Genomic DNA, 26,708 nt, shown 5'->3' on the forward strand with positions numbered 1-26,708 from the left:
TCCCCCCTGAGCCCAGGCACAGCCTCTGAATCCTTCTTAACACAAGGACAGGCAGTCATCACAAATCCAGCTGAGTGTGCTCTCAAGGGGAAGCCGCCTTGCCACCCCTGCTCTGCGACTAACCAACCAGCTCTGATATCCGTGCCAATGCCCTACTTGCCAACATCATCACTAACACTTACTGAGCACTCCCCCGATGGCTGATAAGGCTTCACCTCCTTCAGTGCAGGTATCCTCACACCACCTAAGGGCAAGTGCCCCCGGGCTCCATGTGAGCCCCATCAGGAAAGAGGCTTGGGGATGAAGTTGCAGGACCCAACCAGCAAGAAGGCGAGCCGAGAGCTAGCCCTGCCAACGCGCTGCCTTTCTGGGGATCAGCGAGGACAAACCAGCTCAGAAGCACGGAGTGCTATCTCCCTCCACTTCCCCACCTCACGAATGAGGAAGAGAGGCCCCGAGGCTTGACGCATGGAGCCTCAAAGGGGTTCCCACGGCCCCGACTCTCAGAGCAGGTAGAAAAATAAAGGATTCCCCCGGCTTCCCAGAGGCCATCCGGTGACTCCCAGGTACTGTGAGCCCCACAGAGGATGCCAGGGCCTGCTGCGCCTTCCATGCTTAATTCGAACCAGAAAGCAGCCTCTCATTTGAGTACATGTCACCCAAGAAGTATCTCAAGGATGCAAAAGCTGTCAGAAACTTCTAGAATGGAGTGCATTCCATGTTACGCTCTTTACCCCCACAGCAATTAGTGCAGAGAAGGAGATTAACACCACCCCGCCAACATATGTTTGCAACGTACTCCTAAGCTTACTAATCTGTCCTTCAGCCTCTATGTACTATAATAAATAGCAAATACACTCACCAGGAAGTAAAGCGATTTTGCATCTGAAACCTAAAAAGTGTACAGCTGATGCAAAGAGAAAGCACGCTTCCTTAGGGTACTGGAAAACAATCGCTAGGTAAACCTACCTGCCCTTGGCCAACCGCAGCAGGGGGGCATCAATCACACGGAGCACTTAAAAACCGCTCACAGAAAGCACTTACCCACTTATATCTTATAAACATCCCTTAATTATTCTGAAAACCGGACAGGGAGCGTGATGGTAAGCTAAATTCGGGATGTGCGATAAATATTCATTTCAGGGAGTGGAGACTGGAATTCAAAGCAGAGGTCATCTAATGAGCATGGGGTTGCCAGGGCGACCCGACTCTTCAGGGACCATGCAGGGACAGCTGAGATGCTAGGAGAACCAGAGTTAGCCACTCCTAAAGCGGCCGTCTCAGTACAGAAAGGTAAGGAACATAAAAGTCATTGCTCTGGGCCCAGGATCAGTTTCCCTTTCTTACCGAAGCAAATAATTCCAAGGGATTTTAGTGGGCCACCAAGAATAAAAGCCCAGTTTGGAATAAGTTGATGCGCCTATGTGGGTTTCTCTTATAAATGTCCCCCCTCCCAACAACCATGGAACAAACAAGGAGAAAGGCTGGATTTGAAGACTGCCATCAGGATAAATAATCAAAGGAAACCTTACAAAGCCACACCAAAAGCTCCCCTGAACGCCACTTCCTCTCAGCCAGAGAGAGGAAAAACAGAACCGCGGTTTCCAGTGATTTCCACCCCACCTCCCCCTAAGGAATAGGTTGCAATCCAGGAGCTGAGCAGAGACAGTGCATTTCCTCTCCCACCACGAGCTGCCCCCCCCCCAACAGACAGAAGCGGCTCCAAGAGGCATTTGGGTCTCGAGAAAGGGATCGCTTCCCTGCTTCTCTCCTCCATGGCAGGTTCTGCAGAGAACCTCACAGGCCCAGTGGCTCCAAACAGGACCTACACTGGTTTCTCTTACAATAAACCATTCTAGAACCCACCATGTACGTGGCCCTGGTTCTCACCTACTTACATCCCTCTACGGGCTTACCAGCCACTCTTTCCTTTCTCACAGATGAAGAGGCCAACTGACCTTAAACATGACCTGCACTCAATGCTCCAAGGGTCCTACAGAGCACCAAAATGATCACGTGAGTGCCCGGAAATGCAAAGAATTCCAAGAGCCCTACGTCCCTGGCCAAAGAGACCAAACTCATTACAAATCCTTTTCCTGTATGCTGCCGCAAAGAAAGACACTATTCCGGTTTTATTTTTAAAGGTAAACCAGAGGGCTGTTGAGATCTGCTATAAAACAGCACGCAGAAGTCACTTCACAGTTTGCAAAATGTCCCCAACCGGCTGCAAACTACCACTGACCCAGATGCGTCAGCCCTGCACCGACTACACCCTGCAAGGAACGGGAGATGGGGCCTGGGCAGAGAAGGCAGGCCTCAGCTAATTTGTGTTCCTGCAAAATGTCTTCATTCTTAGAGGGGTGGGGCCATGAACCTGCAGCTGCCTGGAGGAGGCCCACCTGCGACTGCATGCCCGCCCGCCCACCCACTTCCTAACCCATTCCCACCCACTGCTCCCACTGCGGCCTCCAGACCTTCTAAAGTAACACCAATCGCGTCTGACCACGACCCACACGCCACATGTGGGGTGCCCTGCCGCCATGAACTGCCTGCCCTTCTCGAAGAGCGGCTGGTGGGGGGGGGTCTCCTACAGCACCCCTGGTGGGAAGCCCCATACTCCACCCCGTCCTCTGGCCCATTCCCAGCCATCCTTTACATGCAACCAGGGCCCCCTTCCTCCAGCTGGAACCCAGAACCATGGCCAGGTTGTGTGTCCCCCACAGGTCACGGTCACCAGCTCTGAGGACGAGCCTGGGGTCATCCCTGCCCACCACCAGCTCCCAGCCTGCCAGGGAGTGTGGGTAAGGACTCCATTACCTGTGTCCTTAGGCCCCAGATCAGGGGGACCTCCTCCCTCTGCTGTCCTCCACCTCCCCCTTTCGGGTTTTCTGGCTACATTTCCTCAGAGCTATCATGGAAAAGTCAAAAATTCGTTTCTTCTCGGTAGCAGCTCTCACCCAGATTCCGCACTCTGGGAACCTGCCCCCCTCCGGGCCCTGCACACCAGGAGGCTGTGACTGGTGCCTGGGCCCAGGTAGGCCTCGTGGATTCGCCCCCTCAAGGAACTGAACAGAGAGCCCCAGATGCTGAGCCCCGGGCTAGGGAGGTTCACAGAGGGGCTGAGGGCCCAGAGTAGCTTTCCCACCCCTTGGGGCCCCTTGGCCTTCTCTTGGAGTTCTTGAGACAGCCCAGGAAGGAAACAGTCGGGCTGTCCACCTCGGCACTCTTACTGGGCTGCGTATTAGGGGGTATTTACAGCATTCCTGGCCCCCATCCATAGATGCCAGGAGCAACCCCACCTCCAGTCGTGACTGCACAATGTGCCCCCAGACACCACCCATGTCCCCTGGGGGCAGAATCACCCCCAGTTGAGAACCACTGGTTTAAACCCGTGAAGTGGCTACTGAGTAAGGTTGTGTTCTCTCAACTATAAAATGAGGGAGAAATTCTACCCTGCATAGACTTTGCAGCTAGGTAGGAATTTCTCCGTCGCAGGACTAAATTACATAGCATCTCTGTCCAGGTCCTATCGTATTAGGTCCTATTATTACAGAGTAGTGTTTAAGTGGGTTGTGCTGGGGTCTATGCGGCGTCGACACAGCTGATCGATCTGTGAAGGTCAAGGTGATCACGGGCGTTAACGGGGGTGGTGTAGACAATAGTCTCTCCTGCACGTTACCGAAGAAATGTAATACTTTCAACCTTCAGTTCAAGGTCACAGCCGCCTCATGATCCCTTGAGATTTAGATCCCAAGGGAGGGCTCATGATACCGTGCTCACTGATCGATGCGTCCGCATCCAACGCTTGGAAGACCACTGGGGACAGGAGCAGAAGACGAGCCACAGACTGGGAGCAAGGCTAATCTGAGAAAGGATCTGCACCTAAACTCTTGAAATCCAACACTAAGAAATCAAACAACTTGGAATAAAAACGCGCCAAAGATCTGAACAGACACCTCACCAAAGAGGACGACACACACACGGCACATACACACACGAAAAGATGCTGCAGGTCCGTAAGTCATCAGAGAACGGGAGCCTGAGACTGCTAGGAAAAAAGACATTTACAGGGGCGCCTGGGTGGCTCAGTCGGTGAAGCGTCTGCCTTCGGCTCAGGTCATGGTCCCAGGGTCCCGGGGTCGAGCCCCACTTCGGGCTCCCTGCTCCGCGGGGAGCCTGCTTCTCCCTCTGACCCTCCTCCCTACTCGTGATCTCTCTCTCAAATAGATAAATAAATCTTTAAAAAAATAAAAAGGACATTTACAGAAACAAACAAAAAAACTGTCAGAGAAGGGGAACTTCCTAAATGCTTTCTTTCCTTGGACAGAAGGAGGGACAGAGCCTCCAGGCTGGGCTCCGGTCACTGGTGTCTGGGATGAGGGCAGGTCCTCAGCGCAGGAGATGGGGAGGCATCCAGGACCATCCTGGCCCCGGAGCTGGCTGCGCCCCTCTAGGGACTTCACAGGGCAGCTGCAGCCCCTGGAGTGCCCCCTGGCCCCACCTCCGGGTCTGCTGGACCTCTGGGGCCTTCCATCCGAGGTCATGAGGGGGACCTGGCAAGGGGAGTCTGTCCAAACCAGCTTTTAATTAGTTGCTCCTGAAAGTCTCTGGGCCTTCTATGGGGAGCCACGGGGTTAGTCAAGCGTTCTTCCCACCCTTTCCGATGTCTGCAGTTAGTCACAGTTCTGTTTTCTAAAGCGGGCCACCACATGACCCGAAGTGGTTCCCTTCCGGAGCCCATCAGCCTGAATCACGCCGTGAATTCAGCCACGGGCACTTCCTGCATCGGTTCCTCCAAACCCCAGGGCAATGCATTTCCTAAAATGATCTTGCCTGAAGATGACAGGACGTTCACCCCAGCATGTCCCTCCATGCCCTGTCACAACCACAAGTTCTGACAATCTGGAGGGGCGGGCAGAGGCCAGCGCCTGCAGGCTCCCGGAATCTCTAACCTCCCTGAATCTTCACACCCTCCCTTACAGGGGCCTCACCACCACTCAGGCTCCTAAGCTCACCGTCAACTTTCTAACAAAAAGGAAAATGAAACCCTGCTGCACCTGACAGCGCCCGTCAATCTCTGAGCACCCACCCTCTTCCTGATGGTTCCGGGCTAGGCAAATGTGAGTGTCATCCCACAGGGGCCCAGGACCCGCCCCGGCTCACAATCTGCACGAATAGCACAGAGATCAGGAGGGCAGGCTGCCAAGAGAACAGGCCTGCGGGAGGACTAACAACTCTCATTTATCCAGGACCTCATCACCCATCCAGCTCTGCCTCTCTGCTGCCCGCTCCCCAGAAGACCAGCGGGAAGCCATTAAGCCCTTCCCAGCCCAGCCTCACCACCCCCACTCCTGCCTCTGAGCCCAATTAGGGTTTTCGGCCTTTTGTTTATATGGGGGAACCCCATATAAAGGCCAGGCACCCAAACTTTAAGAACTGAGGCAGGAGAGCCAGCCAACTCACACACAAAAGCATCTTGCTCCTTCTGCTGTTGTTTTCATGCCCCCCGCTGTTCACCACGGTATGCTCTGGACTAGTGGGGCTCTAGGCACACTGACAGCAGGCCAGACTGGCCCGCAAGGTACTAGACACACACCAGTTCCTAGAGGCAAAGACAAGAAGCATTTCCCTTGGGGACGAGCCCATTATTCAGGCACATGTTCTTCGTATTCCAAGGGCGTAAATGGCACCCGTAAAAAGCCGTAACAGTCCAGAACATTCCGCTTACTTGCTATTCGGTGGCAGATTTCTTTCACCGGTTCCTTCTGATCTCAACCCAAACGTGACCCGCTCTGAGCGCTTCTCTCCCCTCCTGCGCTTTCAAACACTCTTCGCGGCGCTCTGTGTTCTCGCGCTACTGGTCTGTGTACTCATCACAGCCGACGCCCGGTTCCAGAAGAGCGAGAGCCTGGGCTATCCTTGCTTCCCAGGCCGACAAACTGGGAGAGGGAAGTGGCATTTATGTCCATAACTGTTCCAAGTCACAAAGGGGACCTGAAATGACTTTCGGCGAGGGCGACGTCACAACAGGCGAGGACACACATCACCGAGGCAGCAGAAATGACAGAGGAGTGACCGTCATTTATCATCTCATTTAGGAGGTATGACTTGATAAGAGACGAATACAAGCCAGTTTGGCCCCTTAAACTGTAAGGCTTGCGAGAGAGGAATGGCCAATTTGTTCGGGGGTATTTGGAAGCCACGGAAGGATGACAAGGCCCTACCCACAAGGAACTGACTCAAGTAATCTGGTAAAAGCATCCCTGATGGGAGATGCCAGGGTACTCCTCCCCCCAGCCATAAAAATCCCAGAGGGGAATGCATGGGGGTACACACGTCCCCTAGAGGTCGAAGTGTCACACGAATCCCTAGGAGTACACAGGTCCCAGGGAGAGATTAATGGAGGTCCAGTGTCCCAGCGGGTATGCATCCTTGGGGTACACTCAACCTGGACCTACAAGGAGACTTTCTGGGGCATAAGTCAGCCTCGGGTGGTTTATGGAAATCAGTCTACACACCCCTCTCCCGTCCCTTCTTTCCCCAGACACCGACCTGAGGTCAGCCCCAGGGCCTTCTCCCCCACCTGCCTTATCTTGGCTGCCTCTTCCGCGCCCTGTTCCTAGCAAGCACAGCTCACCCAGACCCATCCGGAATTTGCCCCAGGCCTGAACAAAGGGAAAATTCAGGAATGCGGTCCTCAGAGAGGCCTGGTGAACAGCGGTGTATTTAAAGCACACACAGGCCCGCAGAAGTTCCCGCCCTTGCAACTCTGAAAAAACTTTCAACTGTAAGAGGACGCAGGTAGTTTTTTAGAATAATTTTCGTAAGCGCCAAAGGGGGAGGGGAGCTCTGTAGCCCCCGGTCGCGGCACCCCCACCCCCCACCCCGGCGGGTGGCCTGCACGCGCTGTGCCCCTTTCCTTCCTCCGGGCTCCAGGGCGAGGGCCGCGTTCCCTGCGGGGGATTCCCGCACCAAAAACACCAACTGGGCCCCTGGCCCGTGCCCAGCCGGCACTAAGTGACCAGTAAATGCTCTGCGCATGGAGGGTCACACGCAGGGCTAGACGTCGGCCTGCAGGCGGGGCTGCTCCCGAGCGGTGCTAAGCGAAGGGCGACTCCAGCCAGCCTGGGCGCGGGGCCGCTCTCCACGTCACGTGCTGGGGGGTCCCGGGCTCTCGCTCCAAGTCCGCCTCCCGCACCAGCGGCCATCTGCAGACGGCCGGGGCGGGGGCGGCCGGGCCCGGGAGGGAACGTTCCCCGCCAGTGTTTAAAGGTCTTGGCACCAGGAAGGAGCGAGGGTCAAGGGCGCTCCCGAAGGTCACGGCGGCGCGCCGCGCGGGCCCGCGGGGTCTGTCGGGGGCGGGGAAGGCCCGGAGCGCGCGGGCCGGGGAGCCACCCCGGCGAGGCCCGGCGGGGGACGCGTGGTCCCGGCAGAGCTCGGGGACGCGCGCGCGGGGCCCGGAGGGGGCGGGGACGCGCGGGCCCGGCGGGGGCAGCTGACGCGGGGCGGGGAGCCACCCCAACGGAGCGCGGGGACGCCTGCGCGCGGGGGCGCGTGGCCCCGGCGGGGCTCGGGGACGCCTGCGCGGCTGCAGGCCGGCGGCCGGCGCACTCACCCTCCTTGGCCTTCTTCTTCCTCGCCAGCGTGCCGCCGAGCTTGCCCAGGAACGACTCGTCCTTCTTCATCCTGTGGGGCCGCAGGGTGGGCGAGCGCAGCGGCGCGGAGGACATGGGCCGCGCGGGGGACAGCGGCGGGCGCAGCGCGTGTGGGAGCCGCCCCGGTCGCCGCCGCCGCCGCCGCCGCCGCCGCCCGGGGAGGGGCCCGCAGGGCGCGGCTCCAGCGCCCGCCCCCGCCCCGCGCCCGCGCCCGCCCCCGGCCCTGGAGCCGCCGCCGCCGAGGTCCGCGCTGTCCCCGGCTCTGCTGTCGCCACTTCCAGCCCCCGGGCCGCGCGTCCGCTCCCCTCCGAGAAGTGAAGGGGCTCGGCTCCCGAGGGCCGCGTGGGACCGTCCCCCGGGGCTCACTGCCACTTTTCGTCCTACACGTTTGCGCCCTGCGACCGCGGGTTCCGGTGATGGTGCCACGGCTCCTGCGGGGAGCGCGGTGGGTGCCAAGCCCTGTCCTCCGTGGGATTGCACGGACCGCAGGGACAGAGACTTGCCCTCCAGGACAGCACAAGCAACCTGCGGTGACACAGGACTCACGGGTCGTGCGGTTAGGAGCCCAGTGAGGTGGGGGGGGAGAGGAGGCTTGCCCGGGGAAGGGCCATCTGACCTGGGACACAGATAAAATAACCCTCTGCCTCTGTTCAGTGAAGGGAGAGGAGACTCAGCAGGCAGAGAGGAGAGGGATGGGGAGAAAACGCTAAGTAAAGACAGGCACCCAGGGGTGTGAAGTGACAAGAAGGAAAGGCGCATTGCCTGGTATGGATTGAGCATTTGGGGTGAAAGGAACGAGATCAGTGCCCCATTCGAAGAGCCCCAAGCCACTGAGAGAGTTTGAGCGGAGGCCTGGCCTGTCAGACTGATGCAGAGGAGAGATGGAAGGAAAAGCCAGGGCCAGAGAGCAACTCAGAAGCTACTGGAACAGGCCAGCCCCGAGTCCCCGAGGCCGAGTACAAGATGGTAGCAGAGGGAAGGGACAGACAAGAAGGAGCTTTCAGGGCTACAAACCCCAACGTTTGGCAAATAATTGGACTCTAGGGTCAGGGAGAGTGTAGGATGAGAGGTCTCTGAGGCTTTGGAAGGTCCAACTGAGGGTGTCTCTAGCCAGGCTGGGGAAAACGGTGTGAACTCAGTTATTGACATCCCAATGGGATCATGGCACAGTCAGGGCTAGACCACGCTCTCTGGATGCTGGAGGGATGCCGTCATCGAGGGCAAGGGTCTCTGGCCCCTTTGAGAAGCTGATGCACAGAAACGACAGTTTGTTTTTTTGTTGTTGTTTTTTTAAGATTTTATTCATTTTTTTTTGACAGAGCACAAGCAGAGGGAGTGGCAGGCAGAGGGAGAGGAAGAAGCGGACTCCCCGCAGAGCAGGGAGCCCGATGCGGGGCTCGATCCCAGAACCCTGGGATCATGACCTGAGCCAAAGGCAGACGCTTAACCCACTTAACCCACTGGGCGCCCCAGAACCGACAGTTTACTCTAGAGAACCACACACTGGAGATGTCGCACACTGTCTTAGGAGGCCCACAGACACCCCCACCCTCCCGCTGCCCTCAGCACAGCCACGGGCCCCAGGGGAGCGGAAAGGTATCCGTGGGAAGGAAAATGGAGCAGAGCCATGCTCCTGGGCCACGAGAACCGGCAGCTGCAGGACAGCCCTCTGCCCCTCCCCCCCCCCCCGTAGATAATCAGTTGTTTGAATATTTCATCAGTGGGTCCAGCTTCCCAGCGAACGCAGAGATCTTACAGTTTTCACTTATTAACTGCTCATATGAACACTGCAGAGACAGGCGGAATCCTACTTTTAAAAATGTCATTACACCAAGAACGAATTTCTCTAGAAGACACTTAAGCCTGACAATGCCCACCTGTTTCAAGCAGGACTACTCACTACAACCAAGTGATTCCCAGTTCCTAGAGGAACTGTGGTGGGCCTTACGTGACAGTAGGATTCCTGGAGTTTGTGGGAATCATCTGTATAGAAACATAATCACATTTTAAATGCAGGCATGGTACTTATTACCAAGACATCCAAGCAAAGCCACAACTTCTCAGTAACTTTATAATCACTCCCTTTCCTGCAGAGAGACGATGTGTGCACTCACACACACTATTTCTCCCTCGCACATTTTGGGCTGGAGAATGGGATGATCTCTTATTAAAGGCAGCTTTGAAGATCATCTTAAATTATTGTGTGAGTTGCAACGGCTTGTCTCGTGTGTGCCCTAGACAACAATCAAAAACTGACTTGATGGCTGTGGGTTAATTTGTATTTTTTTCAGGGCTAGACGAAGGAGGGACAATGATATAAACCGCCCCCCCCCCCCCCCCCCCCCCCGCCAACTCTCCTTCCTTCCTGGCCTGGCTCCTGGGGATTTTATACAGTGTTCCCTCTAGGGTTGTGTAACCAAAACAAATTTCCAAATCGCTTTACAAGCAGCACACATCAATGTTCACTTGAAGATTGGGAAGTGTCGGTTTTTAATTAAAAAGAATTTAACAAGAAGCAGAAATGTGATCTAGCTCCTGTCCTCAACTCCGCCCTCCACGTCTTAGCATGTTAACATACATATAACCCACGCCATTGCTCTGCATACGCTTTATATTTGGAGAATAATTATGAAAATCAGATTATACGTGGCTGCCCCTATAAAAGAAAACCATTTGATTTTGCGTTTGAAGTGTGGCTTCCAAAGGGGTCAGTTCCTTATAAGCTTAATGAAGGACAAGGAACAACCATTTCACAAGGGGCACGCCATATTCCTGGCCGAGTACTGAGCCCCACACTGCGAGCTCTCGATCAACCTCAATTACACGTATTCCTGCCCGTCTTGCTGTCTTTCCTGTAAGTGGACAGGCACACTGGGCAATGCACACAGATATAATCTGTCCTAACAACAAAGAGCCTTAAAAGTAATGAGACAGGAGAATGGATAAACTGATTGGTATGTTCATACGACGGAATACTACTGAGCAATCAAAAAGAATGACCGAGTGGATGCATCTCAAAAATGTCATGTTAAAAGGCCAGAGTACACACTGGGTGCATCCACATGTTTGAAGTTCAAGAACAGGTGAGCTCTTTGCTATGTTGAGAGTGGTTCCCCTCAGCAGGAGAGGGTCTTGCCTGGGTACAGGCTCTAGGAAGCGCCGGGTGATGCAAATATTCCATGTGTTGGTCTGGGTGGTAGTCACACGGGTGTAGACCTGTCTGCCGAGGATTTGCGCATTTCCCTGTATATCCGTTATACCTCCATAAAGTCTTGCGGAGAAGAAAGTAAATAAATGGTACCTCTCGGCAGGATAATTTGAGTTCTTGACCTTGCCTGCTTTGGGGTTCCGTTCCTTATCAACGTACGTCTTATGGCCCCGCGACTCTGCAAGCACTTCAAGAGGATTTTGAAGCTGCATGCTTTCTCCAATTTCCCTTTCATGTAACTAAAAAGAAGTGATGTCTTTCAAAAAAAAACAGCCGTTAGCTCTTCGGGAGAGGAAAGGGAACTTATCCGAGGGCGTGCAGAGCCTGTGAAATGTTTTCTGGTGTTGCTCATTTTCAAACCTCCGAGCAAGTGTGTGCGAGTCAGAAGTGTGTCGAAAAGCGAGGGAAAGAATTAATTCAGTGATGGAGAAAGTGCCGTATTCCACCCCCCCCCCCCCAGTTTATGCTTTGGGTGTGATCTTACCACGCATTGGGCTGGCATTTCCAAACACGCTGTGCTCATCACCTCTAAAGTCGTCCTGTGGACGGTGCTGTTTAATTAGTTTGCTCGTGGAGCGATCTGGCAGGAGAGTGACGTGTGGTTTTCGCTGTAAACGCTGGGAGCGTGAAAAGATGACCACACTTGCCTGGAATTTAACAACTGTGGTGGTAGCGCTTTCTCCCACACCACATTCGAGCGAAACATGAATCACGGACGGCCGTGATCAGCCGCCTCTTACTCGGTGATTTTGGAAACATCAGCAAACTTTGAGACAAGGGAAGCTGGATTTCCATTTATTAGCAACTCCTCTGAGTTGTCAGTTTGCATAGTAGGCAACTTAAACTATATATGCTCTTTGTTCCTGAAATTGTTTTATGGATGAGGAACGGGTGAGAGGTTGGCACCAAGTTATTGATTCCTTCTGTGGCGGAGAACTGGTGAAGACCTCTAAAAGATGATGCCCCCAAAACTTGCCCCAAGCTTTTAGAGAGCAAGCTTCTTGAAAAATGCCATTATTTTTTATATGGCTGGGAGAACAGAGGCCAGGCCTGTTAGACATTCACACCTTGGTCTGAATTTCTTTCACTATTAATTTGCCATATATATGTATCACCTGAGTGCACAATAAAAGGCTTTGCTTTTCTCCTCCCGCCTAACTTGGGAGCAGTGAGGGGATGAGAGCCGTGCTTTGGGTGGCGGGGCGGACGATGAAGGCTGGGGTACTTTGGCGCAGTGAGCCTTCCCCAGGCTGCTGGATGGAGCAGACGCGGCCACCGCAGTCCGTCGTGAGAGCATCCCTGGAGCCGGGAAAGACGGTGGTGTCGGGCGGGCTCCGTGAGAGGCCGGTCGGTGGATATGTTCGACTTTGCGGGCCATACAGCCTGTCACAACTCCTCAGCTTTCCTGTTGTAGCCTGAAAGCAGCCACAGACAATACATCCGCAGGTGAGTGGGGCTGTGTTCCAGTAAAACTTTATTTCTGCATACAGAAATTTACATTTCATATCATTTTCACGGGTCACAAAGTGACCTTCTGATCTTTTTTTCTAAAACATTCGAAATGTAAACCCGTTCTTCTCCCACAGGCCTTACAAAGACAGGCGTTGGGCCAGATTTGGGAGCAGACTGTGCGAAAACTGAATTTCGCCTTACGGCACGTTTCTGCCAGAAAGCCCTAGCAGCGGTAACGACGACAGGACCACTCAAAATCGGTGTTTAGAAGCTGACCGGGATTCCGATCCTGTTGTTTCAAACTCCAAGGAAGTAAGTCTACAAAATCTCTCCTCGGGGGTTCGAAATGCATTATTACCATAGCACTTCCAAGAGCGGGTTGGTAACAATCCCACTTCTTATGTATCTTATTCTGTATAACTCTCTGTACTATCATATAAGGTAGAAGTACACTGCAACATGGCTTGTCTTTCTGGAAAACAGGAACCACCTAAATGTGCATCTGCGATTATGTAAATCATAGCGGAGTCCAGATGCACTCAACATTTTATGAACAGGGTGGAACTATCTTCCTGGAGCGTATGCACGTCCATGGTGTGGCGTTAAAGAGGAAAAGCAGGTATTCCAGGCCTTGCAACACGCTGCAAACGACACAAACACCTGCCCGGTGAAGCTTACATTCTAATGGCAAGGGAATCAAATTAGCACATGTAAAACCCACATACGTGTGTGTGCATTTTATATACGTGTGTGTAGACATGCATGCATTTTAGGTATATATAAACCTGTTTGGAAGCCCACCTTTTAATCTCCAAATACTCTGTCCGGGGGAAAGGACTGATGAGAACTTTGCTTTTCTATCCATCAGTACAAAAAACAAATTGATGTTTATGTAGAGCAAAGAGAACTGATTTGAGGACTAATTAGAATACGTCTTGATTGAGAAAGTGGATACTCAGGCAAAGCATGAGCATCCGTTCAAACAGCGCCATTTACCAGTGATTCGTTCAAGCTCTCAGCTCGTAGGGTCAAGTGTGTTCCTGGATTATCCACCTGCCACACCTACTGTGGTTCGTTGCTGATCGTGATCGGAGGCTGAGCAGCTGTGAGCAAATTATGCTCTTGAATCAGGAGCGTGTTAAAACGTGAAGCTCCACTCTGTGTGGCAAATGATCTTAGGACTGTCAAAATATCAAATTTAGGGAAATCGGGAAAACGCAAGTCTGAAAAAGATGATTCAGCCACTAGTGCTATTTAAACGTTTAGTATAAGGAGCTATTAAAATATGGAGCTTAATATCTTTCTCAAAAGTACCAGGTGGGCAGCAGAGTGCAGGCCCTCGAACTCGGGGTTCATGAGGTACAGAGTCCATCCTGCGCAAACATTTTTCAACAAGTGAACATTGTGGCTTTTGTGTAATCTGAAAGGAAAATGCAAAACGAGAACGTCTGCTCTAGAAGCATCGCCCATAGTAGATATTCAGTGAATAACTGATGAGTCCCAGAAGCCTGTCTCTGAAGGTGAAAACAACCCAACTACCCATTGGCAGATGATCGGATAAACAGTGTGGTCAATCCAGGCGTATATACCTGAGGTGTTGACACGTGCCACAACGCAGACGAACCCCGAGGACATCATGGTCCGTGAAATGAGCCCGACACAAAAGGACAAACCCTGCGTGAGTCCACTCCCATGGAGTCCCCAGAGGACTCACCATCATAGAGATGAAAGGTAGAACAGTGGTCACCAGAGGCTGCAGGAGGGGGGCTGGGGACCGAGAGTTTAGCAGGAGCAGAGTTTCGTTTTGGAGGATGAAGAGTCCTGGGGACGGCTGGTGGTGACAGGTGCACAACGCTCTGGATGGACTTAAGGCCACTGAACCGCACGCTTTAAAATGGTTGCAGTTGTATGTTGTAGCTTATGTACACTTTACCAGATTTTTTTTTTTTTTAAATCCTGTGCCTAAGACACAAAGGAAATCAAGCCCTGAAAGTAAAGGTAATTTAAGACACTGAAAAGGAGGGCATTGGGGTGTGGGTGAGACTAAAGCTCTCCTACGGAGGGAGGTGACCGCAAAGTGGGGCGGATAAATAGAGCTGGCAAGGAAGGAAGAACAGGGAGTTACATTCCCCGGGAGGTGGCAGAGGGTTCACTGGAGGGCCAGCCCTTGGCAAAGAAAGAACGGAAGGCGGGTGCCCCAGCGACCAGAATCTGGGGGAGAAGGGTGGAGGTGGGGAAGGCCGCAGGAACAGGGCCTGCGGCGGTGGTGGTGCTGACCTGCAGAGCAAGCCCGGGGAGAACGCCCCTCGCTTGGGCAAAGTCACCTGCAGCTGACCCATCGGGGCCTTCTCCCCGCTGACTCGTCTGTGCTCCCTGCCACCCCCCCCCAACAAGGGGGAACATCATCTCTGCCTCTGTAGCTCACGTTGGAGCCTTGCACACACCAGGAGCTCAGTGTTCGCTGAATGAATGAATGAGTGGGTGAAAGTAAGGCAAATGATCGATGACGGCAGGTTCGGCCACTTGGGGTGACAGGGACATCTGCTCGCATGCAGATGCGAGCAGATTATTGATCAGTGCAAATTAAGGCTCCTCCTCATACACTCAGCCCCAGTGACAGGTTCAGTGATGAAGGACACAGGACCGTGTGGCACGGATATAGCAGGAACAAAGCTTCGCTGTCATCAGCCCCATTCCGGGGGTCCTCTGCTGCAGGGGCAAGGGGGCACGCCAGCGCCTGTGTGTGGTGGGGGAGTCGGCTTCTAGTCTCAGAGCAGAGCGCTGGCAGGTCAAACCTCCCGGTGCTTCTCTACGGTTCTGCCGGGATCTTTCGGAAGGGCAGGTCCTGGCGGAGGAGGGCGGGGCGGGGCCCGAGACTCTGCATTTCTAACCCAGCCCAGAGCGGGCAGAGCGGTGCCCAAGGGAGACCGCACTTGTTTGGAGGACGGCTCGGAGGCCTGCCATCCTTAGTGAATTCGCCCAGCCCCCGGGCAGGGATGAGGGGGTCGCCAGGGGCTTCTGTCCCCAGACCCACGACCCTGCCCGGAGCCTGTCAACTCTGCCTCCTCCACACCTCTCGCCACCCCAGAAAGCCTGAGTGTGCGCCCCGCCGCCTCTCACCTGGTAAGATCTCGTACCCAGTAAAACCCAGCCTCATCGCCACCCTCCCCGCCTTCATCCCTGCTTGGCCTGGAGCCCCAGGCCCCCACGGTCTTGTCTCCCGACTCCCCGCTCCCATTGCTGCGGCCTTCCAGAATCGTCCAGGCTCCCACAGGCACCAGCAGCCCTGTTTTCGAGCTGTCCGATCTGGAGGCCACACTGATGAAAGGGTCCCGTGCATGCCCGAGCTTAATGGCCCTCTTAGATCTGTTCACTGTTCGAACAGACGCCATTGTTCTCCACGCTACCTTGCCTTTCCGTTCCCTTCGTGAAGAATGCAAGCTCTCGATTTTCGCAGGTTGATCTCGGGATGAACATCACAACAGGAGGAGACTTCAGTCACCAGACGATACACACCTTCCCTGTTTTACCCAAGTTTTCCTTTTAAAGTAATCTTTGGGAAGGCTGCCTGACAGACACACCTCAGCCAGGTGATGGAGGTCAACATCACAGGGGTGGGTCCTGCCGGGGTCATGTACCCGGATATAGGATGGGAAGGGGACTTGACCTCTGTGGTCTTCCTCCCCAGGCTACAAAATGCCGGCCCGGCACTCCTTGAAAATGTCAGGGTGGTCAAAGCAAGGCGAGTCTGGGAAACTGTCAAAGGCAGGAGGGGCCGAAGGAGACAGGATGACTCAGTGTAACCAGGGATCCTGGATGGGGTCCTGGGCCAGAAAAGGACGTGAGGTAGAAACTAAGGAAATCTGAGTAGAGATTTTAGTTAAAAATAATATATTAATGGGCGCCTGGGTGGCTCAGTTGGTTAGGCGACTGCCTTGGGCTCAGGCCATGATCCTGGAGTCCCGGGATCGAGTCCCGCATCGGGCTCCCTGCTCGGCGGGGAGTCTGCTTCTCCCCTCTGACCTTCCTCCCTCTCATGCTCTCTCTCTCTCCCATTCTCTCTCTCTCTCTCTCAATAAATAAATTAAAATAATAATAATATATTAATTAATTAATCAATCGGTTCCTTAATTGTAGCAAATGTACTCAGACTAACGGAAGAGGTTAATAATAGAAGCTGAGTGTGGGGTATGTGGGAACTCTGCATGATCTTCCACATTCTTCTATAAATCGAAAACTGTAAAATGGAAAGTGTATTTTTAAAAAATACCACCATTGATTTTTAAAGAGCTGTTGTGTTTTTTCCAACTTTACTGCAAAATAAAGACTTTCGGAATTTTCAAAGCTCATAAGGAGGTCAGTTGGGGGATGTGTTATAAGATGCAGCACCCCCAAGATCCTTTTCAAATCAATCATCTATTTTTAGAATCCTTTTGGGCCAAGGGTTCCTTATTTTCCTTAAAATTCATTTCAGAATGCTTAACGCTTTTACCCGTTCTGGCTTAGTCAGTGTCAGCTCAGCAAGGGGAAACCGAGGGGAGCCCTGAGGAGCTGCCATGTGCAGCAAGGTCAAAAGGGTCACCCCTGCAGCTTCCTGCCCCAAACCTAAGGGCCTGCGCCATTGCCTGGCGCCTGCGGCCGGCAGGGGGCGCCTTAGCCTCTGGATGCATTCGCTCTCTCCTGTGCCTTTGGCTCTGCCGCTCTGTGACAGAGACGCCCGTGGCACTATTTAGTTTGATTGTTTTTTTGTTTGTTTGTTTGTGTGTTTTCGGTTTTTTGGTTACTGGGGCCCAGAAAAGGGAGGGGCTTATTTACTTCTGCTCTCTGACAAGAGAATGACATACAAAGAGAGAAGCCCCTTTCCAGATGCTGGGGGCTGGGAAGGACCTCGCGTCGGGAGGGGTTTCTCTCGGACTGGCGGCACCTGCACTGCGCCCCACACCTGGTCCAGCCCTCACACCTGCGTGTTGAATGTGTGAGTAAGCGAACAACAGGAGCACCAGGAGTGAGGATTCCAGGCGGCTCCGACTGCTTAGCCCTGCTCTTCCAGTCCAAGCCCGGAAAAGCTGGGGAAGGCTGTGTTCACAGACAGAGAGGCACCAAGGCCCTGGGGCAGCACTGAGGCTGGGCAGGGAAGGCAGGGCAGACTGGGGTGGCTCTTGCTGGCAGGGGAGCTCCAGTTGGTTCCTGTGGGTGCCCAGTTAGCAAATGTCTAGATTAAAGCTTAGGGATAAATCATATTTAACCTTTACCGGCCACGGTAACATCTCAGGAAATTCCACCCCACCCTTGACTCCAGCATTTCTTCCCAGAGAGGAGAGCACGTCAATTTTCATCCCTCTATGTCCAATGTCAAGGCCATACCACGGTCTCTTCATTATGTTCTAATATTTCTAGCAATGGCTCTGTCTGCTTAGTATTTCAGGGAAATTACACTTCAATGCGCGGTAATTTCTGGGTATGATAATAAGATCGAAGCAATTGTATCTGGGTCTCTGACTCCATACAGGGAGGTCACCTTCTATTCCACAGTGATGGATGGATGAGGGCTTGCTATTATCGCAACCATCCCAAGTCAGAGTTACTTTAATTGACCAGCACATCTATCTAGTGATAAATGTAGGAAATGCTTCCTCCATTAGAAACTAATTGATTAAAAAGGGGAAGAAAAAAATACGAAAAACCGGGCAGAGAGGCTGTAATTTTCAGCTTGTCCAAAGTCATAGAATGTGCTTTCGTTTCAAAAATGATTACTATTTGTTTTCCAAGCCAGATAATGCCGAATCTCCTTCTGCCTGAAGGTTCTTTGTTCTTAAAGTTATCTAGTGATTTGGCAAAGGAATCCAGTAATTTACTTGTCACAGAAATGCCACGTAGAAAGTCACAACTCAGGCATGGGGACAAGATGTCCGAGATGACCGTTAGCCCCCCTCTAGCAAAGCACCATTCATTTGTAAAGCCGGGACAGCTGGTTTGACCCCAGAAGCGTGCTGAGGCAGCTTCTCACAGCTAGCTCACTTCTCAAACTGGAACTTCCAAGTGCGGATGTAAGACGTGTTCATTTCATTCCAAATTTATACTATCATGTTTTCTCCTTACGGCACTCCAGGTAATACCAAAGCAGAAATGACTCCATTTTCGCCCTGCTCACACCGTCCTCCGGATCACATCTACAATCCAAGGCAGAGCCCACCTGCACTGTGTGCAGATGGTGCACCTGCCTCCCCTCCCCCCACCCGTGCTCCAGCCCCCTCCCATACCCGCTCCACCCCCACACCAACCTAGTCTACAGCCTTCAGCTCCGACGGTGTGCCGGGCCCCTTGCATCCATTTCCTGCTACACACAGTTTCCACCACAAGAGCAATCTGAGGGCAGGGATGAGTATGATTTCTAACTGATCCCAAGAGAGTTTGTCATCCCCAGCTTGTCCCTCCTCTTCAGGTCCATTTGGAGGCTGTCACGTTCCTGGCGTCCCCAAGCATTAGGCCAGTGCAGACGCCACCATGCTATCTGCGGAGGACCCTGCAGCCTGAAATCATGGGCTTTGGATGATGAGAGATCAGCGGTTCTCGGCGTGTGGTCCACGGGCCCCTGGCGGTCCCTGAGACGTTCAGGGTTTGTGAGGTCAAAAGGGTTTTTGTGCGACCAAGATGTTACTGAGTGAGTCGGCTCACGGTGACATCGGCGCTCCTGGTGCTAATGCTGTAGTAAAGCGCGGGTGGCCGAGCAGCGCGCCTCCTAGCGGTCACTGTGCCCATGCGTGCCCAGCAAAGCGCAGATGCTAGGCTCGCTGAACAGTGGCCTCAGTGAAGCAGAAAGGACCAATTCCCTTAGAGCTCAGACCCTTTAACGTTCTGCGCGACGACACGGGAGCGCGCAGGGAGCTTGCACACGGAGGCACGTCTGCTCCGGGAACACACGACGTGGCTGGGGCTCGGGCAGAACCACGCTCTCTTCGTGGAGCTTCCATCATTTTGACTTCCAGGAGCGACTGACCAACGGGTGATTTGGACGGACCTGGGTATTTGGTAGACATTTCCTTGAAAATGAATGAGGTGGGCTTCCAGGAAAGCAACTGACAGTTATTTGCTGTCTATGATAAAATGTGAGCTTCCATGCGAAAACTAGCATTTGGGGAAACTTGTATCCACCACCACGGGCTTGGCAGCTTCACAATACTTCAGGGTTTTTTTGTTTTGTTTTGTTTTGTTTTTTGAGGAAATCAGTGGTGACATTAATAAATTATAAATCGTTATTTCACACGATCATGACATGGGTCAGTATTTGGAAGATTTGCATAACTTGGTGAACCAGTATTTCCCAAAGGAGCAGGGTATGACGTTACAAAATCATGCCTGGGTAAAAAAGATGCAGTCACAGTGTCGGGTGAACTAGTGATTTAGTGTATCTGAGCATGAAAAGTCACTGAGGTGGTTTGCTTCCAAACTGCAACTAATCTGTAAAAAACTGTCACTTGCTGAGTTTTGGTGAAAGAGCAAATAGTCACAGTCACCTGAAAAGGCTATTAAAATACCCTCCTCTTTTCCAAATAACTACCTGCATGAGGATGGATTCCCTTCAGAGCCTTCCAACGACCCACAACACATTGAATGCAGACATTGGTGTGAGCATCCATGTTTTTGGAAACAGATATTTAAGAGATTTGCAACATTGCTAAACAATGCCACTCTTCTCGCCAAATTTCTTTGGGAAATACATTTTTCATAAAGCATTATTTTAGCAAGTAATGTTTGTTATTTTTATCTGTTTTTTTAAGTGGGCTCCACACCCAGCATGGAGCCCAAAATGGGGCTTGAACTCATGACCCTGAGATCAAGACCTGAGCTGAGATCAGGAGTCGGGTGCCCAACTGACTGAGCCACCCAGGTGCTCATTTGTCATTTTTAAATGAAATAATATATTTTTTAAATTCTCAATTTCCAGGGGCGCCTGGGCGGCTCAGTTCGTTGAGCATCTGACTCTTGACTTCGGCTTAGGTCGTGATCTTGGGGTCCTGGGATTGGACCCCGTGTCAGGCACAAAGCTTAGGGGCGAGTCTGATTGAGATTCTCTCTCTCCCTCTCCCCCTGCTTGAAAGCGTACTCTCTAAAATACATAAATAAATCTTAAAAAAAAATAAATTTCTGAGTTTCCATACTCCGTGTGGTATTAGTATCAACCCACATAAACAAAATCTCTTTGGGGCTCCTCCACAATTTTTGACAGCGCGAAGGGGTCCTGAGACCAAAACGTTTGAGAACTGCTGTTAGACTTAACAATCATCCGGTAAGATCAGTGCAAAAAAAAAAAAAAAAAGAGGCAAAGGAACTTATATATCGTTCCCAGGGCTCCCATTTTGGATGCTGTGAACAAGCTTTCAGTGGTTACACGGTGGAGATCGTCAGCCACGTTCCCACTCGCCAACGGCAACTGATGGTTTTAGAGATTTCTGGGAGCGTCATAACTGGCACCGAAAAAGCCGTATCTCGCTAGCGGCAGAGCTTAATGGAAACCGAGTGCCCGCTGTCTACTCCTTGTAGCGAATGCTCACTTACCCTGGGGGCAGAAGGCCTCAGAAAACCCACCAGCGGCAGGCAGCCGGCTGGGACTGCGCAATCCGTTGCTGAGAGGTGACCAACCCAAATCCTCTCCTTGACAGAATGCAACCCGAGGCCCAGAGGACAGAAGGGCATCTGGGGAGCTGCTCACAGAGCTAGAACCAGGCTCCTGACTCGGGGCTCACTGTTCATCCACCCTGACAGTTGCCCCCAGAAGACTTGCGTCCTCCCCGGGCCTCCTTCCCCTCCTGATGGGCCGCAGGCAGGAAGCGCAGAGAGACAGAGAGAAGGCCTGCACCGGCAGGGAGGGGGTCCAGATGCAGGCTGAAGGCCACTGCCCTGCTCCAGCCTTCTGCTGCCCTGGGAGTGACAGCCTCCCGTTGATAGACCTGGTTTTTTAAGAGACACTAGAGATGTGAATTTTGAGTACAGTTACCTGATCTTACACACTTCATTTAAAATGCAGCTCTGCTGGGGCGCCTAGCTGGCTCAGTGGGTGGAGCACGCAACTCTCGATCTTGGCCCCACGATGGGTGTGGAGCCTACTTAAAAAAAAAAAAAAGTATCAAAATGAAATAAAGTGCAGTTCTCTGGTTCTTGTTTTCTGGACTCAGGAATCCTCTCTTCTCTGGGGACCTTTAAACGTACAGTGTACTTGAACACATACAACTGTCCCAACGGTGAGTTTATATGGTCCTTAAAAAAAAAAAAAAAGGCAAACCCACAAACTGAAGAGAATTCTCAGCTGAAGGAGAAGCGTGTGTGAGGAAGGCAGGGCCTCTGCAGGAAGCGGCCAAGGGGAAATGTGACCCGATGTGCCGGTGGCAGATCCTCCCCGGTGCGGCCTGCCGGGCTGTCCTCCGGCCCCGGAACGCTAGCACTTGGCAGGGCAGCCTGCTCCCCGGCTGGGTCGTCAGACCGCAGACGCGGCGGGCCCCCGGGGAGCCGCTTGGCCTGCCTGCTGAGCACGCTGCCCGGGAAGCTGCGGGGAAAGGTCACTGGCTGTGTGCACAGAGACCACAAGTTCACGGTAACGGAGGACGCGATCTGTCACGACGGCTTTGTGTCCCGTGAAAAGCAGGCTCCTTGGGGTCAGTCTCCTCGTTGCAAATGGAAGCTGAGCGGTCCAGCAGGCTTCCAGCAGGGGAAGCAGCGGCGGTCTCGGTCCGAATGGAGAAGCGGGCTTCGCGAATTGAATTCGCTGCATTCAATGCAGAGGTGAGTGAAACACACATCCAACTCGGTTCCAGGCCCGAACACGCAGGGATTTACACGAGGATGCCAAGGCTCCCTGAGGCAGGGCGGTACTCTGTGGAGGCGTTTGTTAGCTTTCCGGGTTTCTTTTCCACCATCGCGGATGCCCTCAAGCTGCAGCTGTGAAAAATTACTTCCCACGACGAAACTCGCCTGGTTTCTGGTCTTTCGTGGGAAGCACTCTGTGAAGTGCTTCTGGCTCCATGCTCTCGTCTGCCCACCTAATCCCACCTGGGAGTGAACAGGCTTCTCATTTCCCCCCAGCGCCTGTTGTTCTCATTCCCCCTTGCGGAGGGGCCGCCTGTGCAAATGGCCCCCGCCCGCGTGCGCCGGACACCGCTGGGCCTGGCGTGCTTTAATGACGGGGCTGCTACCGGCGACCCAGGCAGGGCTGGGTGAGACATGCGCCCTTTCAAAAATGACTTCTTCAGGCTCTCCACTGGCACGGTAGATGAATTCTCAAAGGTCACAGTGTCTGAGAGAATTATTCAGGTTTTACTCTTCTTAATTTACAGTCTGGACATGACAGTGTTATAACATGGGCCTCTTATTTTGCCAAAGGCATAAATGTGAGACTGTAAACAATAAAACATCAGAGGAGAAAGCGTACTTCCCCACGTTCCCAACTAATCAGAAAGGTAAAACTGTGCTGCTTCTTAAAAATTACCTGCAAAATCCCTGTAGTTCACACAGGCAATGGGGGCAAGACAGTCCCTGGGGGAGGGGGGGCAAGAGCTTGGCCCCAGGATGACAGGGGGCCTTGGTCTCAAGCTGCTCCCAAACCCAAGCTCACTTGGCAAAAACATAAACAACAAATTACAAGCAGGACTGCAAGTGACGAGAACTCAGGCCCAGCTAGGAGAGGGAAAAATCCAGTAGTAAAATGCTACTGGGCACCATCTGCAGCCCTGGACATACCTACAGGAAGAATTCGAAGGAGGTTTAACTCACAAAAAAATTTTTTTTCACGTGACTAATTAAGTATATCCTGAAAATATTACTTTTGAGAGATACAAGGTATGTGCAGGAGAGTAACAGTCCCCCTAAGATGTCTGTGTTCTAATTCCTGGAACCTGTGACCATCACATAACATGACAAGGGGGAATTAAGGTCACAGACAGACCCGAGGTTGCTGATCTTAAAATAGAGTAGCGAGGCTGTCCAGGAGCGCCCAATGTACTCACGAGGGTCTGAGAAAGCACCGGGGAGACAAGAAGCAGAGAGAGAGAGACGGGAAAATGCTCTGCAGCTGGCTTGGAAAATGGATCACAGGATGGGGCTGTGAGCCACGGAACGCAGGCGCCCCTAGAAGCCGTAAGGCCAGGAAACGGATTCTCCCCTGGCGCCTCCAGAAGGAACACAGTGGTGCTGACACTGATTTCAGTGAGGCCCATCAGGACTTCTGACCTCCAGGCCACAAGATGGTTGTTTTGTGTTGTTCTAAGCTCTAGGTTTGTGGTGATTTGTTAGAGTAGCGTCAGGCAGCTGGTATACTGTCTCATTAACGCTATTACCTCTAAAGAACACATTTTTCCTCTCTGCCTCAGTGTCCCCAATGTGCCACATGTTCCTTCCACGCCACCCACGTGCATTTAAAGGGCTCCAACCCCCGGAACTGTGGCTGTGGCACCCACCAGCGGGGTCCCCCCGCAGCACCACGCCCTCCACCAGCGCCCGGGCTTCCCCTGGGGCTCTGCCGAGTACTTCCGGTGCACGGGAACCAGACGCAGAGGCTCCAGGAGCCTGGGAGGAAAAGCAATCAGGGCACTGTGTGATGGGACCTTCCGGCTCGCCGGTCCACATGGAAGAATGGGGCACCTTTAAATGTCCCGCCCCTTCCACACGGTCCTCTGGAAAAGCCAGCGTGGTACACAGAGCGGGGGGGGGGGGGGGGGGGGGGGGGAAGCAAATCATATCCACAATGCCTCTGAGTATTTGTCTTTAAAATTTATTGACGTGGTTTCCCACGAGGACTGCAAAGAACGGCCCGTTGACGCGGCAAGAAGGTGCATGGCCCCGAGTCCCGGGGCTCCCCCTGCAGGCTCTCGAGCATGCGTGTCAGCTACAGGAACCTGATCCCGGCTCCAAACTGGACACCGTCACATGTCCTAAAAAATAAAAAAGCAAAGGGCAGACAGTCAATGCTCACCCCCTGTCATCACAAGACCATACCGGGCACCTCTCTTCCTGCCTCCAGCACAACCATGGTGGGGGGTGGGGATCAACTCGGCCGCTCTGGGGGGCGCCCCGCCTCCACCCTCCTCGCCTGCCGCGGCCCCGCCCCCGAGCCCTGCACCTTCCTCCCCTGCTGGCTTCAGAACCAGCCTTGGGACGATAAAAACACGGTAACACGTGGGGACACAGATTCCCCCTTTACTGCTCCCTCCCCACTTCCTTTAAGGTCACCCAATTCTGTCCTAAGTAGCAAAAAGAAAAGGACCCAGGGGAGAAATGTTATGAATAATAAAACCCCTGAGAGGGAAAAAATAGCTTTGTGTGTATTTCTAAGGCTACCAGGCAAGCCTTTCTGTGCAGAGCAGAGCAGTGACAAGAGAGGCATCCTGGCTGGAAGCAACGGAGGTGGCTGTGGAAGGCACCTGGCAAAGCACAGCACGCAGTGGGGCTGGGGAGGACAGGCAGGCACAGAGGGCAGGGGGGATGGGAGGTAGAGACAGGAGGACAGAGGAGGAAGCAGGGAGGACGGAGGAGGGAGCAGGGAGGAGGGAGGAGGCAGAGCAGGGAGGGTGCAGAGGGCGGAAGACAGAGCAGGAGAAATGAGGAGGACGGAAAGGGAGCAGGGAGGGCGGCAGAACTTGGGCCAGCCCAGGCCCTGGAAGGGTTCCAGGGGCTTATGACCACAGCAGCATCCGCAGCCCGACAGGGGTCCCCCTGCCACTTCTCAGAGCCTGCTCCTGAGCCAGGAAAAGGAAGGGTGCAAAGAAGTCACGCTGCTTACAACACTGGTGACAAGCTGACGCTCTACAGGTTTTATTCTGTGGGTTTTCCTCCACGTGCTGCTGACAGACCACCGAGCCCATGTTCAGACAAGCAAGTAGGATGACTGGCAAGGCTCCAGTCCCAGCAGGAGGAGACAGGCCCCTCGGCCCGGACGGACACCAGAGCACCTACAGGCTCCTGTCCCCACGAAGGCCTAGGCCACAGCCTGGCCACCCCCCGGAATAAGAGTCCCTGGGCCACAGCCAGCACCTGTCCTGATTCCACAGTGGAGGTGGAGGGCAGACTCCCACGCCGGCCCGCGCAACTCTGCCCACGTGGAGGCTGTGCCCAGGGGCCGGAGGGCTGCTAGACGTGGGACAGAGGGGCCTGGCCCGGGGACATCAACGCCAGGAGGCCTAAGCCTCACGGAAAAATGGCATCCTGAATCCCAAAGAGCAGCTGACAGTGCATTTGCGGAACAGAGCATCTCTGCAAGTTGTGGACAATTTCCAGAAAAAACTGGACAAGAATGGCTCCTTCAGGGGTGCCTGGCTGGCTCAGTCAGCGGAGCACGTGATCTTGATCTTGGGGTTGTGAGTTCAAGCTCCACACTGGGTGTAGAGATTAAAAGTTAAAAAAAAAAAAAAAAAGGAAAAGAAAGAATCACTCCTACATTCAGAGGAAAGTTGATAATTTTATCGTCATAACACCTGTGCTCTTGCCCAATCTCAGGGTTTATAGCGGAATGAAAACCAGCAGGAAATTTTTCTTTTTCAACCTATGAGTGAGGGAACAAAACCCCCGATCTATTAAGAGATTCGAGGCAGACCACTGTCCCCATCGCTAGGACCCCCTGCAGGACTGAGGTGCGAACTGGGCCAATGGCATTAGCAGGAGTGCCCTAGCCAGAAGGGACAGTGGCAGGCCCTTGGGGACCGACAGTAAAGCACACCAATGTCCTTAGAAAGGCAAAGACCTACAACCAAAGCCAGGGCTGCATTTGTACGAGTTCTGTTCGAATCGAAATGATTTGTTTCTTTCCTTTACACCATTGGGTCCATAACAGGGGTCCATGCCTACACTCACTCCTAAGAAAAATGCCTGAAAATAAGCCACGGGACAAAATGTCCGTCAGGCCCTGGCTTCTGTGATTCAGGAACAAGCAGGCATTCCGACAAAGGCTCATTGGCTCAAACCCTAAGTAGGTGAAACGCGCCACGTGCACGGGCTGGGGTTCAGAGACCGTAGGATCACAGGGAAGAGAAGGTGCCCCCTACTATACAACAGTGTCTCAGAGGGACACGAGGCCCGTGCCACTGAGGCAGTGTCACCGAAACATCTATCCTTCTGTCGTGTGGCCACCTCAGAATCCGGTCGTCCGGGTCCCCCCGGGGTCCCCTCCCCCCAGCAGGCCTGGCTGTGTGCACCCTAGAGGCCCCTGCCAGCACTCCACTGCTTCCCACTCAGCACCAGGAGGGCCACCATCGGGGTTTCGATGAGGGTCACGCCGGCACCCTCCCTCTACTAAGCCCTCAGACCCTGAGCTCCGTCCCCCAGCAGTCACGCGGGGACGCCAGGTGCCAGCCGGGGAACGCGGCCATGGATAAGGCAGACAAGGGCCAGCACTCAAAGACCTCGGCATG

General features: G+C 53.4%; 2 protein-coding genes and 1 long non-coding RNA gene across 4 annotated transcripts in view; 1 reads left to right on the forward strand and 2 right to left on the reverse strand.

Annotated features, from left to right (window-relative positions):
- The window catches only part of PARVB (parvin beta), a 95,156-nt gene extending 87,364 nt beyond the window's left edge, over nucleotides 1-7,792 (reverse strand). Inside the window, exon 1 of one of the 2 annotated variants that reach the window (XM_027594988.2) lies at nucleotides 7,616-7,792. In XM_027594988.2, the coding sequence (XP_027450789.1) occupies nucleotides 7,616-7,730 (115 nt within the window). In that variant the 5' untranslated portion in view covers nucleotides 7,731-7,792. The remainder of the gene's footprint in view (nucleotides 1-7,615) is intronic. The other variant, XM_027594989.2, reaches the window with a different exon arrangement.
- A 2,237-nt stretch (nucleotides 7,793-10,029) lies between these two features.
- Nucleotides 10,030-19,695, forward strand: LOC113922157. The gene is made up of 3 exons (XR_003519913.2): nucleotides 10,030-12,309; nucleotides 12,450-12,627; nucleotides 18,758-19,695. It is a non-coding gene; the product is annotated as an uncharacterized LOC113922157 (long non-coding RNA).
- Nucleotides 19,696-24,056: 4,361 nt separating this feature from the next.
- Nucleotides 24,057-26,708, reverse strand: part of SAMM50 (SAMM50 sorting and assembly machinery component) — a 34,521-nt gene continuing 31,869 nt past the window's right edge. Inside the window, exon 15 of the mRNA XM_027593723.1 lies at nucleotides 24,057-24,236. Within this exon, the coding sequence (XP_027449524.1) occupies nucleotides 24,191-24,236 (46 nt within the window). The 3' untranslated portion in view covers nucleotides 24,057-24,190. The remainder of the gene's footprint in view (nucleotides 24,237-26,708) is intronic.

This window comes from Zalophus californianus, chromosome 9 (assembly GCF_009762305.2).
Source record: "Zalophus californianus isolate mZalCal1 chromosome 9, mZalCal1.pri.v2, whole genome shotgun sequence".
Lineage (NCBI taxonomy): Eukaryota > Metazoa > Chordata > Mammalia > Carnivora > Otariidae > Zalophus > Zalophus californianus.